The sequence below is a fragment of the Eupeodes corollae genome, chromosome 2, assembly GCF_945859685.1.
Source record: "Eupeodes corollae chromosome 2, idEupCoro1.1, whole genome shotgun sequence".
NCBI classification, from domain to species: domain Eukaryota; kingdom Metazoa; phylum Arthropoda; class Insecta; order Diptera; family Syrphidae; genus Eupeodes; species Eupeodes corollae.
The window spans coordinates 1,158,440-1,173,116 of record NC_079148.1 but is presented as its reverse complement, the minus strand read 5'-3'; the positions used below and the strand labels follow the sequence as shown (position 1 = coordinate 1,173,116).

General features: G+C 35.2%; 1 protein-coding gene across 1 annotated transcript; it reads right to left on the bottom strand.

Annotated features, from left to right (window-relative positions):
- Positions 1–4,414: 4,414 nt before the first annotated feature.
- LOC129945645 (mucin-21) lies at positions 4,415–10,088 on the bottom strand. The gene is made up of 2 exons (XM_056055488.1): positions 9,721–10,088; positions 4,415–6,229 (listed from the first exon to the last, which is right to left on the bottom strand). The coding sequence occupies exons 1-2, from the start codon at positions 9,785–9,787 to the stop codon at positions 4,473–4,475; spliced, it is 1,824 nt and encodes a 607-aa protein (XP_055911463.1). The 5' UTR covers positions 9,788–10,088; the 3' UTR covers positions 4,415–4,472.
- Positions 10,089–14,677: the final 4,589 nt, after the last annotated feature.

Sequence of the window (14,677 nt, the reverse complement as noted above, 5' to 3'; positions counted from 1 at the left end):
GAAACCCTTAGATGTGTACACTTTGCCTAAATTAATATAAATTTTAAAGCGTTACTATAATTGTATTTAAAAGAAAGATTCTGTCAAGTTTAAGATTTTCAATGAACGCGAAAATTGTATTGCTTAATGCAGCATCATATTAAACTTACTAAAAATTCTGTACTACTTGAATTTTGTACATGAAAATACTGAAAGCTTAGAATATTGTATATCAAAATTATGTAGGAAAAAAAAAACAATGTGTCTCATAAAAGTGTATTTCCAAATTGTTTCATCAAAATGTGTCTGTTTTTCATAGTTCTGTTCTATAACTTTATTTAGTATATGGCTTTCAAATCTGACGTTCATTAAAAAAAAAAAACAATGCCATTTAACTAATCAAAGACAAAAATGTCTAGAAAAGTCATGAATTTATTAAAACATCTTAATTCTAAGAATCATAGTACCCGTGTCATGATGGTTAGTGAGTTGGTTCTTCATGGACTGTTGCACCACCTAATTTATTTTTTTATTTATTAACTCTAAGACCTTCAATACAGTATGGTAATGTTTGTGATAATCAGTTATGATACCAGTTATCACAGTGCATATCCAATGCATACAATGTGGGAATGCTGCCCATTCCCACGATCGCCGAATATCAAATATCAGTGCATTGAGGTAAATTCACCGGAACATTGAAGGTCGCTGACACAGCATATCATCGTGGGATAGCTTCTAAGTTAGGGAATTAGTTTCAAGTATTCAGTCTAATTGTGACCGCGAAGGAGATAAGTTCTAAAAATATATTGTAATTATATAATTCTAATCCCGGTGTTTAAATTAGTAAGTCGAACCGTTAGGCCGTCCCTTCGATGGGCGGCGTTCGCGTTTTTTTAAATGTCCTCTCGCAGGACTCGATAACTTACCTTATTCTCAAATTTGTTTTCTGTTTCAAAATGTTCTACTTCAAAATATAAACAATATTTCTTTTTGAATATTGACATAAATCCCTAAATCAAACCACATAATGCATCATTAAATCCCGAAAGTATGCAACATGCATGTATCCAAAGAACACTCGTACCTTATCATAGATACGAGTATATTATGCAATTCAATTACTAAAACCGGGACTATTTAGTCCTTGCTCTAACGCTAGTGAACTTGACCATAATTTCAATGACCTCACCATAATTATGAACAGATCGTTAGAAACTTTTCCCTACTTATACTCATTAGAAGAAAAAGGAAACAACAATGATGGGCATTAGAGCTCGACTCGTTCAGAAGAGAATGTAGGAAAACTCTTTAATCGAGCAAAAGCCACAAGACTAGCCTCCCAATGGGAAGCATCCACAAGAATTTATAATTTGCACTAAGGAAATCTAAGCGATCTTCCTGGCGTCCCTTTTGTGGCATGATATAAGAATTTTCTGAGGCTTCCAGGCTACGGAAAATTCTTTCAACTAATGCAACTATGCCAATCTGTCTGATAAATGCAAATGGCTCCTGGAAAAATTCAAGTGGAGAATAGCTGAACTTACTACTGGAAACTGACTACCCTGGTATTCCTCTAAACGCAACTTGCAACAATCATATTCGATCAAGTTTCTTTATAACATATCCAAAAGGTTTGATCACAAGGGACGAGCTACAATGAACTCTCAACAGCTTCGAACCATTTAAATCTGCAGAACCAGTTGGGAAAATACCAGCTGAACTACAAAAATCTTCAGACATAATTGCACCAATTTGAAGCAATTTTTAACAACTGTCTATATCTGGTCCATATTCCCTCTGCATTGAGAGAAGTTAAAGTTGATTTTATACCCAAAACAGGTAAATGCTCTCAAGTCAATCCTAAAGTCTTTCATCATTCCTTCTTAACACCTTAGAAAGATTGGTTGATATTCATTTAGTATCCTATTGCTGCATGTAAACTATTGCTATTGCAAGACGCTATGCAAAAGGCATACACCATCAGGTGAAATAACATCATCACGTGTCAGGTCGCAAAAAACATCCGTCCTACACTAGATTAAAGCAATTGAGGTGCTTTCTATCTCTAAGCAGATCTCATATAAGCTCGATAATCAGTGTCATAACCGGACACTGTCCAATAGGAAAGCCAGCCAAGCGGCTAGGTGTATTCTCAAATAACTTTTACATTTCTAGAACTGTTTTAGGTCATAAACGCAGGAATTACATAGAAGAGTTCTTCTTTATCAATCGAAAACGATCTTAATCATATAAACATAATCAGCTTCTCAAGTTTCGTAATGGACTTAAACTGGTTTCGTTAAGTTTAGAAGAAAGCCTCAAGATTCATTTGATTTCACTATGGGCCATTAAAATGTGCTACGTGTGTTCTACTCCATCACGGACTTTAACCCAATCCAACCTAACCAAGCAACAGGATTAGCGTGTTAGCTCTCATAGCCATACGTAACCTTTCCATTAGCAAAGTCCAAAAATAGGCATACAAAACTATCCCAGTGGAAATTTCCTTTAAAACATTTTCTAAAACAAAAATAAGCTCCAATTAAATATGCATTTTATTAAACAATAACTATCTTTTTAACCTCGCTCTAAATTCATAGATATATCCATTATTCTTATGACCTTTTGCACAATTGCAGCGCGTAGAATCATAAAACACAACTACTTTCCCCCTTAATCTATATGCAATTGAAAAAGTACTATTTTTATTTTTTTATTAAGTAGGCAGAAGGAGCAAAATCTCATCAGATCTTCAATTATTTCCAATTCATTCATGAAAACCATCATTATTACCAACTCGATAATATTATTGAATTATTTTAACCATTTCATTTCTCTCTCTTTCGCTCTGTCTCTTTGTGTTTGTCTCTCCTTCTATATCGTCCTCTCAAAGTTTTCCTTTCAATGAAATAATATTAATTACAAATCGAACGCTCGTAAATTTTCATTACAAAAAAAATATAATAAGAACGCAGAAAATAAGAATCCCACTTCAATCCTCTTATACCGTTATATGCAATAAAGTATATTTATATATGTATATTTTTGCAATTCTATAAAGGTACCCTTATATATGTATGTGTGTAAGTATAACAGATCCTGATACAACCGATGAAGTATGGTAACACAAACTCGACAGGTAAAGTAATAAAATACGTGCGAAGGATGCCACTGCCTCCCCAAATAGATAACATTGTGCCGGTGTCCTGGTTATTCCGGAAAACTTTTTGCCCCGCAAATAAATATAACGAAAAAAGAAAACTTTGTTAATAATTCTTCCTGCTGCTGATGCTGATTCCGATTCTGATGCGACTAGGATTAGACTGGTCTTCCAGTCCTTTGCTTCGCTTACGAACCATCAACTGAACTGATAAAGAAAGTTGTTACTTTCTATATTTTACAGACGAACGACGACTGTACGACGAGATCCTGCTGAACTATGGCGCCGCCACTGCCAACGCCGAGAAATAACAGAAAATGAAACAATACTATAAGACTGCGACAATGACAATGAGTGAGATGCATTGCATAGCACAGGCGATAGGCCCCGAAAGCTTGAAGTTGAAAAACAGAAGCCAGCAGAGGAAGAAGGAAACAAAAAATAAAGAGGAATAATGTAACGGGAACGGAAATAATAATGCGGCGTTAATCGTTGTATAAATTCTGTGTCCTTATCACCAGCAAAAAAAGGGGTTGGAAGTTGGAAGAAGGGGCTGAGGAGGCTTGATGGTAATTGGGATGTGTTTTTTGTGGTATTTTTTTTACTTTTTTTCTCGGAAACGGATGAAAGCATCTTGTTGCATGTCAGCCATAGGAGCCCCCAGGAAATGGCTGGCCGATACCACGACCGCAGGGATATGCGCCAATTTGCGGTGCACATGTTGTGCAACAAGGACTCGATGGACGTTGTTGTTGGTAATACCAAGGGACGAACACCGCCGACGTGATTTGCACCGTCGGTACTAGCAGAGGGGGTGGTGGTAGCATTGGTATCATTGGTAGCATTGGCGGTGGACGAAGTGGTGGCGGAGGAGGAGGTGGAGGTGGAGGAGGTGGTGGTGGTCTCGGTGGGAGCGGTGGAGGAGGAGGCAGTGGTTGTGGGTACTGCTGCGGTGGATAATTGCAGCATGTGGGACAGCACCGAGAGCAGCACCGATTGCAACAATTCTTCGGATAAGCGGGCACATTATAATGGCACTGATTGCAGCCATCACTAAAGAGTGCCTGGAAGATATCGGAAAACATGTCGAATGTACGCGGCTGCACGTCCTGCCTCTGCGGAAGTCCCCTCTTCGTCCGGATGACTGTAAATAAATAAATGAAACTTCGATGTAGGAAATATTCATGCATCACAGCGATGTGCCATCATTGTGCGACCAATACGCCGAGCGTATACCGAGAACATATGTGCAACAAAAAAACCCAAAACTCATAAAAAGTGCAGAACACAGTTTTTATTCTTGTGCTTCAAAAACAAAAAGAAATACATTTTAACCAAAAGCATTGGCCTGACCTCTACCGAATGGTGAAAACTGACCTCGTTGACCTCCCTGGAATCCCTGCTGGAAACCAGGGAATCTTTGGAAGCCGTTTTGGGACAGGGCATTGCTATTGGCCCCATTGGTATTGGACAAACCTTCGGCATTAGTGAAAGCTCCATTTGGTCCTATTCCGGTTGAGGAAGAAGCAGAAACCGAGACAGGTCCTCCATTATTTGAAAAACCTGCTGCCTGACTGTCGGCTGAGTTGTTTATGGATCCATCGGCGTTCATTATGCTTGAAGTCTTGGTTCCAGTATTGGCAGTATTCAGTTCACCATTAGGTCCAGTCAAAGATGACTGACTGTTGGAGTTAGTCTCGGAACCCTGGCGACCACCAGCCTCGTCGAAAGTTGCGGTGTTAGTCTGAGCGGTATTTGCTGACGAACCGAATTGTCCCTGTTCGTTGGCTGATGCTCCGCTGTTAGCATTCATCCTCTGCGAATCACCATCCTGAACGACGCTAGTATCGGCATTCGAAGATGTAGCTTGAGTGAGGCCCATTTCAAAGTTAAGCGATTGACTCTGGGCTGCGTTTTTATCTCCATAACCGTCAGCATTTTCGTAGCTTTGTTGAGCAGTGTTGGCTGAACTGACTTGACCCGAGGAACCATCATTGGCAAGATTCGATGTTATACTCGAGGCACTATTATCTTGGGTCTGACCGTTTTCGTCCATTGTGCTCTGAGAATTTGTATTGGCGGCAGCTTGTTGCATGAATGCTGGGTCGTTGCCGTTGGCAAAGCCTTGAGCATTGTTATTAAATTGCTGTTGCTGACCGATTCCTTGCGCATTGGCACCAGTATTGAACTGTTGCTCTTGACCACGACGTCTTCCGCCTTGATGTCTATTCCTTTGTCGGTCATTGAAACCGCGATTGTATCCGCCATTGCCGCCATCATTGGGGAAGAAGAAACCTGCTTGCCTGATGAACCTTCTGCCAGAAAACAAACCACCTGATTGGGCATAGTTGGGGCTTCCAGAAAGAAATCCATTAGCTTGTCCACTAGTCACTCCATTCAGAACGGAACCTTTGGCATTTGACTTGGAGTGTGTTGCAGTACTGGAAAGTCCTCCAAATTGCTCTGTTTGACTGTTTGTGTTGCTATTGGAAATAGCATTGGCTCCATCACCCTCGGCCTGGACATTAGCACTGGTACCAGTATTCCCTTGATTGGGTTGTTGGTTCTTCCTAGAAAGGTCAATATTCAATAATCCCAGACCTAACTCAAGCCCTCCGTTCTTTGATTGATGAACACCTAAACCATTCCTGAGGTTCTCCCTGGACAGGCTCGAGTCTACACCTAGTTGACCAACTTGGAAGTTATTCGCAACACCTCTCGATACTTGGCCATTATTTATCGCCTGTGATCCGGTAATGGTATTGGATATGCCAAGATCACCTAATTGGAAGCCATTTTTGGCAGATGTGCTCCTTTCTGCGTTCAAGGAACCATTATCTCCAAGAGTTTCTGACTGTGATTGACTTATTCCTCCATTCAGACCTAAGTTTCCATACTTCAGGTCTTGATTGTAAGCTTCGCTGTCTGCTGTTGTAACAGAACCGCCCTGGGGTTGTTGCTGTGCTTGAGGTTGGTAATATTGTTGTTGATATTGTGGCTGATATTGCTGTTGATATTGCGGTGCGAATCCTTGTTGATTTCGTCCTGAAGGAAATCCTAGAATTCGTCCCAAAAATTGTGCGTCACCTTGAAAGAAAGAAATAAAACATGATTTTTGATGGATCCGAAATGAGTTGAATAAGAAGATTCAACTCTGAATATAAAATTTTAGCTTTATGTTTGAAAAACATATTTTTCAGCCAAAAGCTATTTTAAAAATAAACATTTTCCCTTTAAATTTGTGTTTTCCTTATAAACATTTACCTAATTAAAAACAGAATTTAAAATTTTCCAATACCATCTTTCGGACTTCGGTTGTTGTCCCAAAAGTCTATTCTCTCTTTGGGTTACATTGTCGACCTTGTTCAACCTTTTCAATATTAAATTTTAAAGGGATAAAATGTTTTTCCAAAATATTTGATGAAATAAAAAAAAAAACAAAAAAACAATTTAAATATAAAAATATTTGTATATTGAAACTTCAATGACAAGCTTGGCATTTCTTCGAAGAAAGACAAACATTCCTTCGAAACTGCTTTGATATCCTGACACCACCGCACCGCAACACAACAACAAAAACAACATCAACAACCCAACCTTGTCCCTTTCAATCAAGAATTATTGGCCTTGTTGCCCGATATAACGTGGTAGACCTAGCTCATAGGATTTTTGTTGTTTTTGTTTCATTTTGCTAATTAGGAATAAGAGTAATCCCTTTGTTGTGGGGACCTTATTAACAAACCCCCAAACCAAAGGCAGTCTTTCTTGTTGATAGAGGTACTGTATATGAATTTATTTAAAATTTAAAAATGTTGACAAAAGATCTAGAGAATTGAATTGAAAGTCAAAGGGAAAAATTGGGTTGAGATTGTAAGTGATGCTGTACTGAAAAGGCATTAACAAAAATTCTGTGACCGAATATTTTGGAAGCAATAAATTCCTAAATCTTTGGTTTTTAAGTCAAGAAATGGTGGACGAGGTTTTGCTCCTGAACTTTTCCAATGGGTTTTGGTGGCTTTAATTCAAATCCGATATTGCTTTTCAAAGTTTGAAAATAAAAATTTCATCTTTGTAAAAAAACTCTGAAACAGTTTCAACGACAAAACGGTTTGAGTGTGATTTTTCTAAAAGCTTCAAGGCTATTATCAAGTTTTTTAAATGTATTGAAAAATAATGTTCACAGCATTCATTTTTAAAATAGAACATATTTCAGTCCTAAGTTTGTGTTCAAAATTCGCATTTAAAATCATGGAATTTAGCCTTTAACTTTTTTGCCAAATGAGTTCACAAGGCTTGATTCCTTTATCATTTTTAAAGTGTTTTGATTTATATTGAATTTTATATGTTGCCCTCCCTAGTAACGAAAACAAAGAATTAGATAATAATTTCTAGAAGACCAGGAGTTTCGTTTTCATGCAGACTGCTATGTTATTAAACACAATAACAGCATCTGTAGGTAAGCAAAATCACAAGTTATTGTTGAGAAGACAAAGCTTCCATAGTTTGGTGGAGATTTTGGACGACTAGATCACAACATTTCGGTCAGCAGTAGACATTACAGTGCCATGTAAAACGAACGACTTATTTTACTAACTGACATTGAAGAAATGGATTTGGACAACATCTGGTTTATGCCTTGTTAAACAGCTCATGTCACAAAAGATCTCTTTAGTAATAAATTCCTAAATCGTTTTATCAGCGATATTGGAAATGTCTGTTCGTCACTTCGGAGCTACCATTTGACCTCTTTGGATTTAATTTTTGTGGAAAAGGGCGAAGGACCAATGTTATGCCAACAATCCAGAAATAATTCAAGCACCGGAAACTAGAAGCTAGAAATAACACTGACGAAATTCGTATCAATTGGATCAGCAAGTGAAAAAAAAACAATCTTCAACTGGACTTTCAACTTTAAGTTTAAATCAATTATAGAGTTGGTCAACTACGCGAAGTTAATCTACGTCCATCTACTGACATTTTTAAAAATTGAATTGATATAACACTTCGTTAATTATTGTTATTTATTGACAAACTACCAAAACGTGCTCCAGAACCTGATTGTAATATGCCACTTTATCCATGGAACTCGATTCAAGCTAGAAACCACAACAACTGTAGTAGATACGTACATTTTGTCGCATGATATCAATTAAAATAAAGTTTATTAATTATATTTTAATTTAAAAAAAAGAACTGTTCATTAACCTTTTCTATAAAGAAGTTGTTTCTTTATAGCTTTAAGTTATTAAACCACAAAAAAGGCAAATACCGGCTTACAAATTTGAGGTACTTTTTTTGAATTATTAATATTTTAATTTAATCGAAAAATAAATAAAAATAACAACTGAGATGATAATTAGAACTGCTAAACCAAAATATTTATCAAATCTTGCGAATTAAACAGGTTGACAGACTTATTTTTAAGCATTTATAATAACAGGTTGTACCTATACAAGAGCCAGGGTCAGACGTCAATAAAATATTGAAAGAATCACATAAATGATATATCAAAATATGCACGTGCCGATAATGTTTGAAACTTATGGAATGGTGATAATAGACACTTTTAAGAAGTGGCTATAAGATATTATGTCATGACAAACATCTTTATGATTACAAGGTAGAAGACGAAGATTGAAAATTAGCCAAATATGGGAAACTTATTTAGCAATATCAAAGTAAGAAAATTCGCTCCACAAATATCAGCTATTTTGTCTAGCTCTGATGTAATATCATTCTTAAAGGTTTTAACACCAATTCAAGATCGATTCTAGTCTTCATGGAGTATAACATCGGCCTCGCATCAGAACTTATTTTCAGAAAGATCAATGGAAGTATTTCAATTTCAAGAAAATGCTAAAAATATTCCTATTATGTTGCACGGAAAATAATGGAATATTTTAGAAAATCTGTAACGATCCCAATTTGTAAGAAAGAACAAATCTAGAAACCCTTCGGTCTTCAACTTAGGTTCTGTAAATTTCTTTATGAGGGTCACTTAGCTCCCATGCTCGAAGGGAAATGTGGTCAGAAAGTATTTTGCACATGTAGTTTATTCGTTGTAAATATTGTTACATAATTAGATGACATCGACCCAGAATTGGAACAGGTGGAAAGACTTGATAAAGACCCCCAATACTGGACCTCAGTTTTCTAACCGATTATAATGATGATGGAAATTAAATCCAATAATTAAACAGTGCAATGTTTTGAAGATTTAAGCTTCCAGAACGAAGACAATAAAGAGATGCATCTACTCATTTTTTTTTACACAAATATTAATTCAGCAACTGTCAAGGGATAATAAATTACTTCAAGAGCTTGTTGTTTCCAAAGTGAAATAAAAAACAACTATCAAACTATCCCCGTGCGTTGTAAATAAAAACATCTAATTATTCAAGAAATTCCAATTAACATCAGCAGAATTAAAATATAAAGAAGGGAATATAAATTCTTCACATAATAACAGCAATTAAAATACCGATTAAAATCACTGAAGACTTACATAAAATACTTCAACTTATAATTATTTGTAAGTTTTTTTTTCATTCTTTAACACACTTATAATTAATATTTACCATTTGAAAAATATCCAATTATCAGGATGAAAAAACTTATAGATCCAACAACGGAAGGAGACTTCATATTGTCGAAAGAACAAAACACTTATCAAATTTTTTTAAAGAAAAGAAATCAATCCGATTAGTTTAACGTTAAGATATCGTCTAATCGTGATTTTTGTTAGAACTCTCAGTTTTTAATAAAACAATATTCTTAAAAATATTAAAATTTATGGAAACAAGTTATTTTGTATTTTTTCGGCGATCATCATTATCCCCGGTGGCGGTGAGAAGACCACGACCGCGGTAGTGGTGACAACGATAACGTTAACGACAACGACGACAGAACCGTCTTCAACTTGCTGACCAACCAATTGATTTGTTAGCAATAACAAATAATAACTTTGCATACGATTTTAGAATATTGATTAAAAAATAGTTATTTTAATCAATTTTTATTATGCGGGACTGTTTTAATAGACATTAGGTATCATTTTTGTTTTTATTTATCATTATGGAGACCATGACTTCTGTGGGGTTTTTAATGATGGAATTAGTCATTTACCACTTTGATGAGTTTGTGTACACTTAGAGAAAATAAATAGTTTTTCTTTTATTAGTTATTTTTTGATTTCTAAAATTCTAAATATCGATCAATACCTCGAAAAACAGCTTAAAAGACTAAAGTGGTTACCTTCTAGCATGGGCTTAAGATTTTTTAAATGATGAAGGTGATTTGATTCAGAAAATTGTAGAATTTGAATTATTTTCAAGAACTGCTTTAGATTATAATTTTTATTTCATTACAAAATTTGAGAAAAAAATAGTAGTTGTTAAAAATGAAAAAAAATTAAACATTCTTGACCATCAAAAATTAGGTAGGCAATATAAAACTTGTTCAGAAAAAATTATTTATATCGGCTTATTAGTTCCTGATTAACTTTAAGTGAAAATAACCGTTGGATAGTAGGGCAGGACTTTCGAAATTGAGTGGGTGGTTTTGATACTACAGTATTTAAAAAAAATACCTCCCATTCCAACTGAGGAAAACCGGAATTAGTTCAAGCAAGCAGGTCTTTAGACGGACCATTTTTTACAGTAATAATGTTTGGTCATTTGTAAAAAACATGAGAAATTCTTCCCCTTCCTCATTATCTCACTCCATTTGTTAGATCTTTAGAAAAAGCTAATCTCTTTGCTAGGTAGTTTGCCGCCAATTCAACGTTGCCTGTGACTCCGCCTGCCATTAATTTTATGCGGCCAATCTTTGTTGCAACTCGTACTCTAGCGAGAGTCCCAAGAGATCTAAACATAAAAAATCCGCTGGTCCGGATGCTATCCCCACTATTGTTCTGAAAAAGGTATACTTCAACGCTGTCATAAACACTGTGCAGACTTTTTCATCCTTCCTCCTCCTCAGATCTCGTACCAAGCGGATGGAAAATAACATTTTTCCAGCCCATCCCCTAAAAAAGGCGAACCTAGTTAGGTACCGTCTGATTGCACTTTCGTCACTTCTTTTTAAGTTTATGGAAACGCTGATTAAATAACAGCTCAAGAAATATCTCTAAAATATAAACCTTCTTAATGAGAAAATAAGATTTATTGAACCTGATATTGAGAAAGCATTTGATAGAGTTTGGCATCAGGCTGTCTTATGGAAAATATGTGTTTTCTATTTTCATGAATCCCTACTTCATCGGATTAGTACTTACCCTTTGGTTCGTTCCATACAACTAGTATTTAGATCAAGTCTGAAAACCACAAAATAAACGCTGATGTGCCTCAGGGCTCTGTTCTATCTCCAACACTTTGTATTAATGATCTTCTGTCTGCAATTTCTAATCCACTACATTGTTTCGCTGACGAAAGTACTCTTAGCTTTTCATATTCCTTTTCTCGATATGTGGATCACAAACCACCTTTTATGAAAATGCCGAAAGATGTTTGGGTTTTCTAAGGCGATGCAAGATGTTTTTCTAGCCTTCTGATCTGGCTGTTATCTACAAGACTTATGTATGTCAAAAGCTTGAGTTTAACTCTCATCTCTCGGCTGGTGCTCCTGCAACTTTCTTAAGCCTCTTGGACAGTATTGAACGAAGAGCGTTTAGATTATTTGGAGATAATAAAATCGTCGGATCATTTACGTCACTTGAACATCGTCGAAATGTTTCTTGTCTCACCCTTTTTACCGTTATTTTGACGGTTTATGCTTTGGAAAAATACCGTAATACACGCACTTCTAGGAATGTTTATCAATTTACCCTTGAGACCAACTTCAGTCATACTGTCAAGTACAGAGAATCGTTCTTTAGACGTACTACGTGAATGTGGAATGCCTTGCCACTCTCTCTCTTTCAAAACCATTGCAATATACAGGTCTTCAAAACCAATGTGCACCGACACCTCCTTTCAATTTCTCTCACCCTTTCCTAGTGATTACACTGTGTACATACTAAGGGTAGTAGTACTTGAGCTTCTTGTACAAAAAAAACATCCAGAACCAATTATAGTTGTGACTTCAATAACATTTCATTATAAGCAAAAAGACCTAATACCATTTTAATATAAATTAAAAAAAACTCACCTCGAATACATTGCGAACAAAAAATGATTTTACCTCCAAAATAACTCTATGCAACGAAAAAAAACGTTTTTGAAATCTGGTAAAATTTTGAGAAAAATCGAAGTCACAGATTTCTTTCAAAAATAAAAACAAAACATTGTCAACCCGAATATCTTTTTAGCAATTTAAAATTTAAGCCTCCAAACAAGTTTGTATTTTTTTCAAAATATAATTATTTAACATTTATTTATTTATATGTTATCATTCTAACATAAATTAAAAATCTACGCGATTGGTAAAAACTAATTTTCGATTTCAATATTTCTAGTCTACACTAAGGAATTGACTTCAAAATTATGAAATTCTATGCAAAATTTCGTTAACTTAAAATAATGTTCTTAAAAAATACAGGCACAATTTTTTTAGAAACAAAATCTTTCAAAAATGCTGCTAAAATTGATAAAAAATTGGTTTCGACTAAAATTGCAGGGACCAAAAACAGACATTGAAGTCAAATTTATTTTATCATATGCAAAGTATTGTTGCTAACTTTTAATTAATTTTCTAGATAAATTCAATTGACAACTCTTTTAAATAAATCACGAAAACCCACAAAAACAACACAAAACCACGAAGAAATGGTTTTCGAGTCAAGTGTTATCTATCGGGCAGTTTTTGATATAATTTGAATTCCGGTTTTAAAAAGGTTCGTATGGGGAATACTTTTTGGGCTGAAAAAATGAAGGAAAACGGCTAGGTTCCTAAAATCCAGTGAAATGAAATTGAAATTTTCAGAGTTTTACTATTCGAAAGCACTTTAAGTGAAATTTAAACAGCAGACAAAAATTACATCAGTCAATAAATATTTCAGTTGATTGTCGTAATTTTTATAAATTCTTAATTTTTTTTTGTATTTTGTTCATCCACATACCTGCTAGCTGAAGGTCTGCAGTTCTTTGAGATAAGAAGTTTTCGATAATGTAGTTTAAGTATACACTGGTGTCAAAGCTTAATTTTTGAATGTATCAATTTTTTGAAAGAACATTGTTTAAGTCGAAATGTTATGGAAAAGACATTTGGTGAGCTCAAAAATCAATTTAAATGCTTTGTCCGTTCCCTCAACTACAAAGAAAAAGCTGAAGCTTCTCAAGAACCAAGTGCATTACATAAAGAAATTAAGGTTTATTTCCCTCAAATGAAAATACTACAATTTCCTTTTGTCGAATTGAAATCACATCAACTTACTCTGCTCAATTTTAAATCAATTGAAAATCGATAATATCGAAATGTAAAACAAGGAAAACCACTTCGTTTTGAGTTCAAAAAAGATCCAAACAATATAAAGAGTGAGTTTTTAGCTATTTTTTTACGCTGTCAAACATCTTCAGTTTGGTCTATAATTTAACCATGAATCGTCTTACAAACAAACAGCGCTTGATAATTATTGAATTTTATTACCAAATTGAGTGCTCTGTTAAGAAAGTTCATCGCGGGCTTCTTCCATTTTATGGTCAGTTTAATCGATCCACTGAAGCGGCTATTCGGGCTATTGTGACTAAATTTCGCACCAAATTTACATTGTTGGGCATTAAACCACCAACGAGCTTACGTAGAATGTTAAATGACGAAAATATCGCAGCTGTATTGGCGAGTGTTAATGATGATGATGACCATCAATAATCGATTCGTCGCCGTTCGCAGCAATTGGGCCCTTTGTTACTCAAACACGTGTATAATTTTGTGGAAGGATTTAGTAGTGATGCATTTCAAAATACAGCTTGTGCAAGAAATAAATTCGAAAGATCTACAGCAACGTAAAATTTTTGGTGAATGGGCTCTTTCAAAGTTTGCCGAAGATCCAGTTTCTTACCGAAAAATTGTGTTCATTGACGAAGCTCATTTTTGGCTCAATGGGTACGTAAATAAGCAGAATTGTCGATTTTGGTGAGAATATCAGCCAGAAGCACAATTCATTGCGGTGAGATACTGGTCGAAATGTTGAAAAGAGTCTGCCAAATTTGAACTAAGCGGATAGACCATTTGTATAAAATAATCTGCAAACATTAAATTATATGGACCGTACTATCGATTTAAATAAAGATTTCATTCATTTTTCTAAATTGTATGTGTTTTTTTTTTTGAAAAACTTTCCTATAGCTTTTAAAAAATCACCCTTTAGAAAAAGTGAATTTTAGAACTCCAATTGATATTTCGAAGCGATTTCAATTTCATTTTAAATGAAAGTGAAATGTAGAACCTATGTTAAAGCCAAACGCAAATTCGATTAAAACCTTAGATTTCGGGTTAAAACTCGATCCACGAAATAATTTAAGCTGCAGGGGCGAGAACGGACTGACAGACAGAAGGGCAGAATCTCCGGGCCCATTTTTTTACTTCTCTAACATAGTA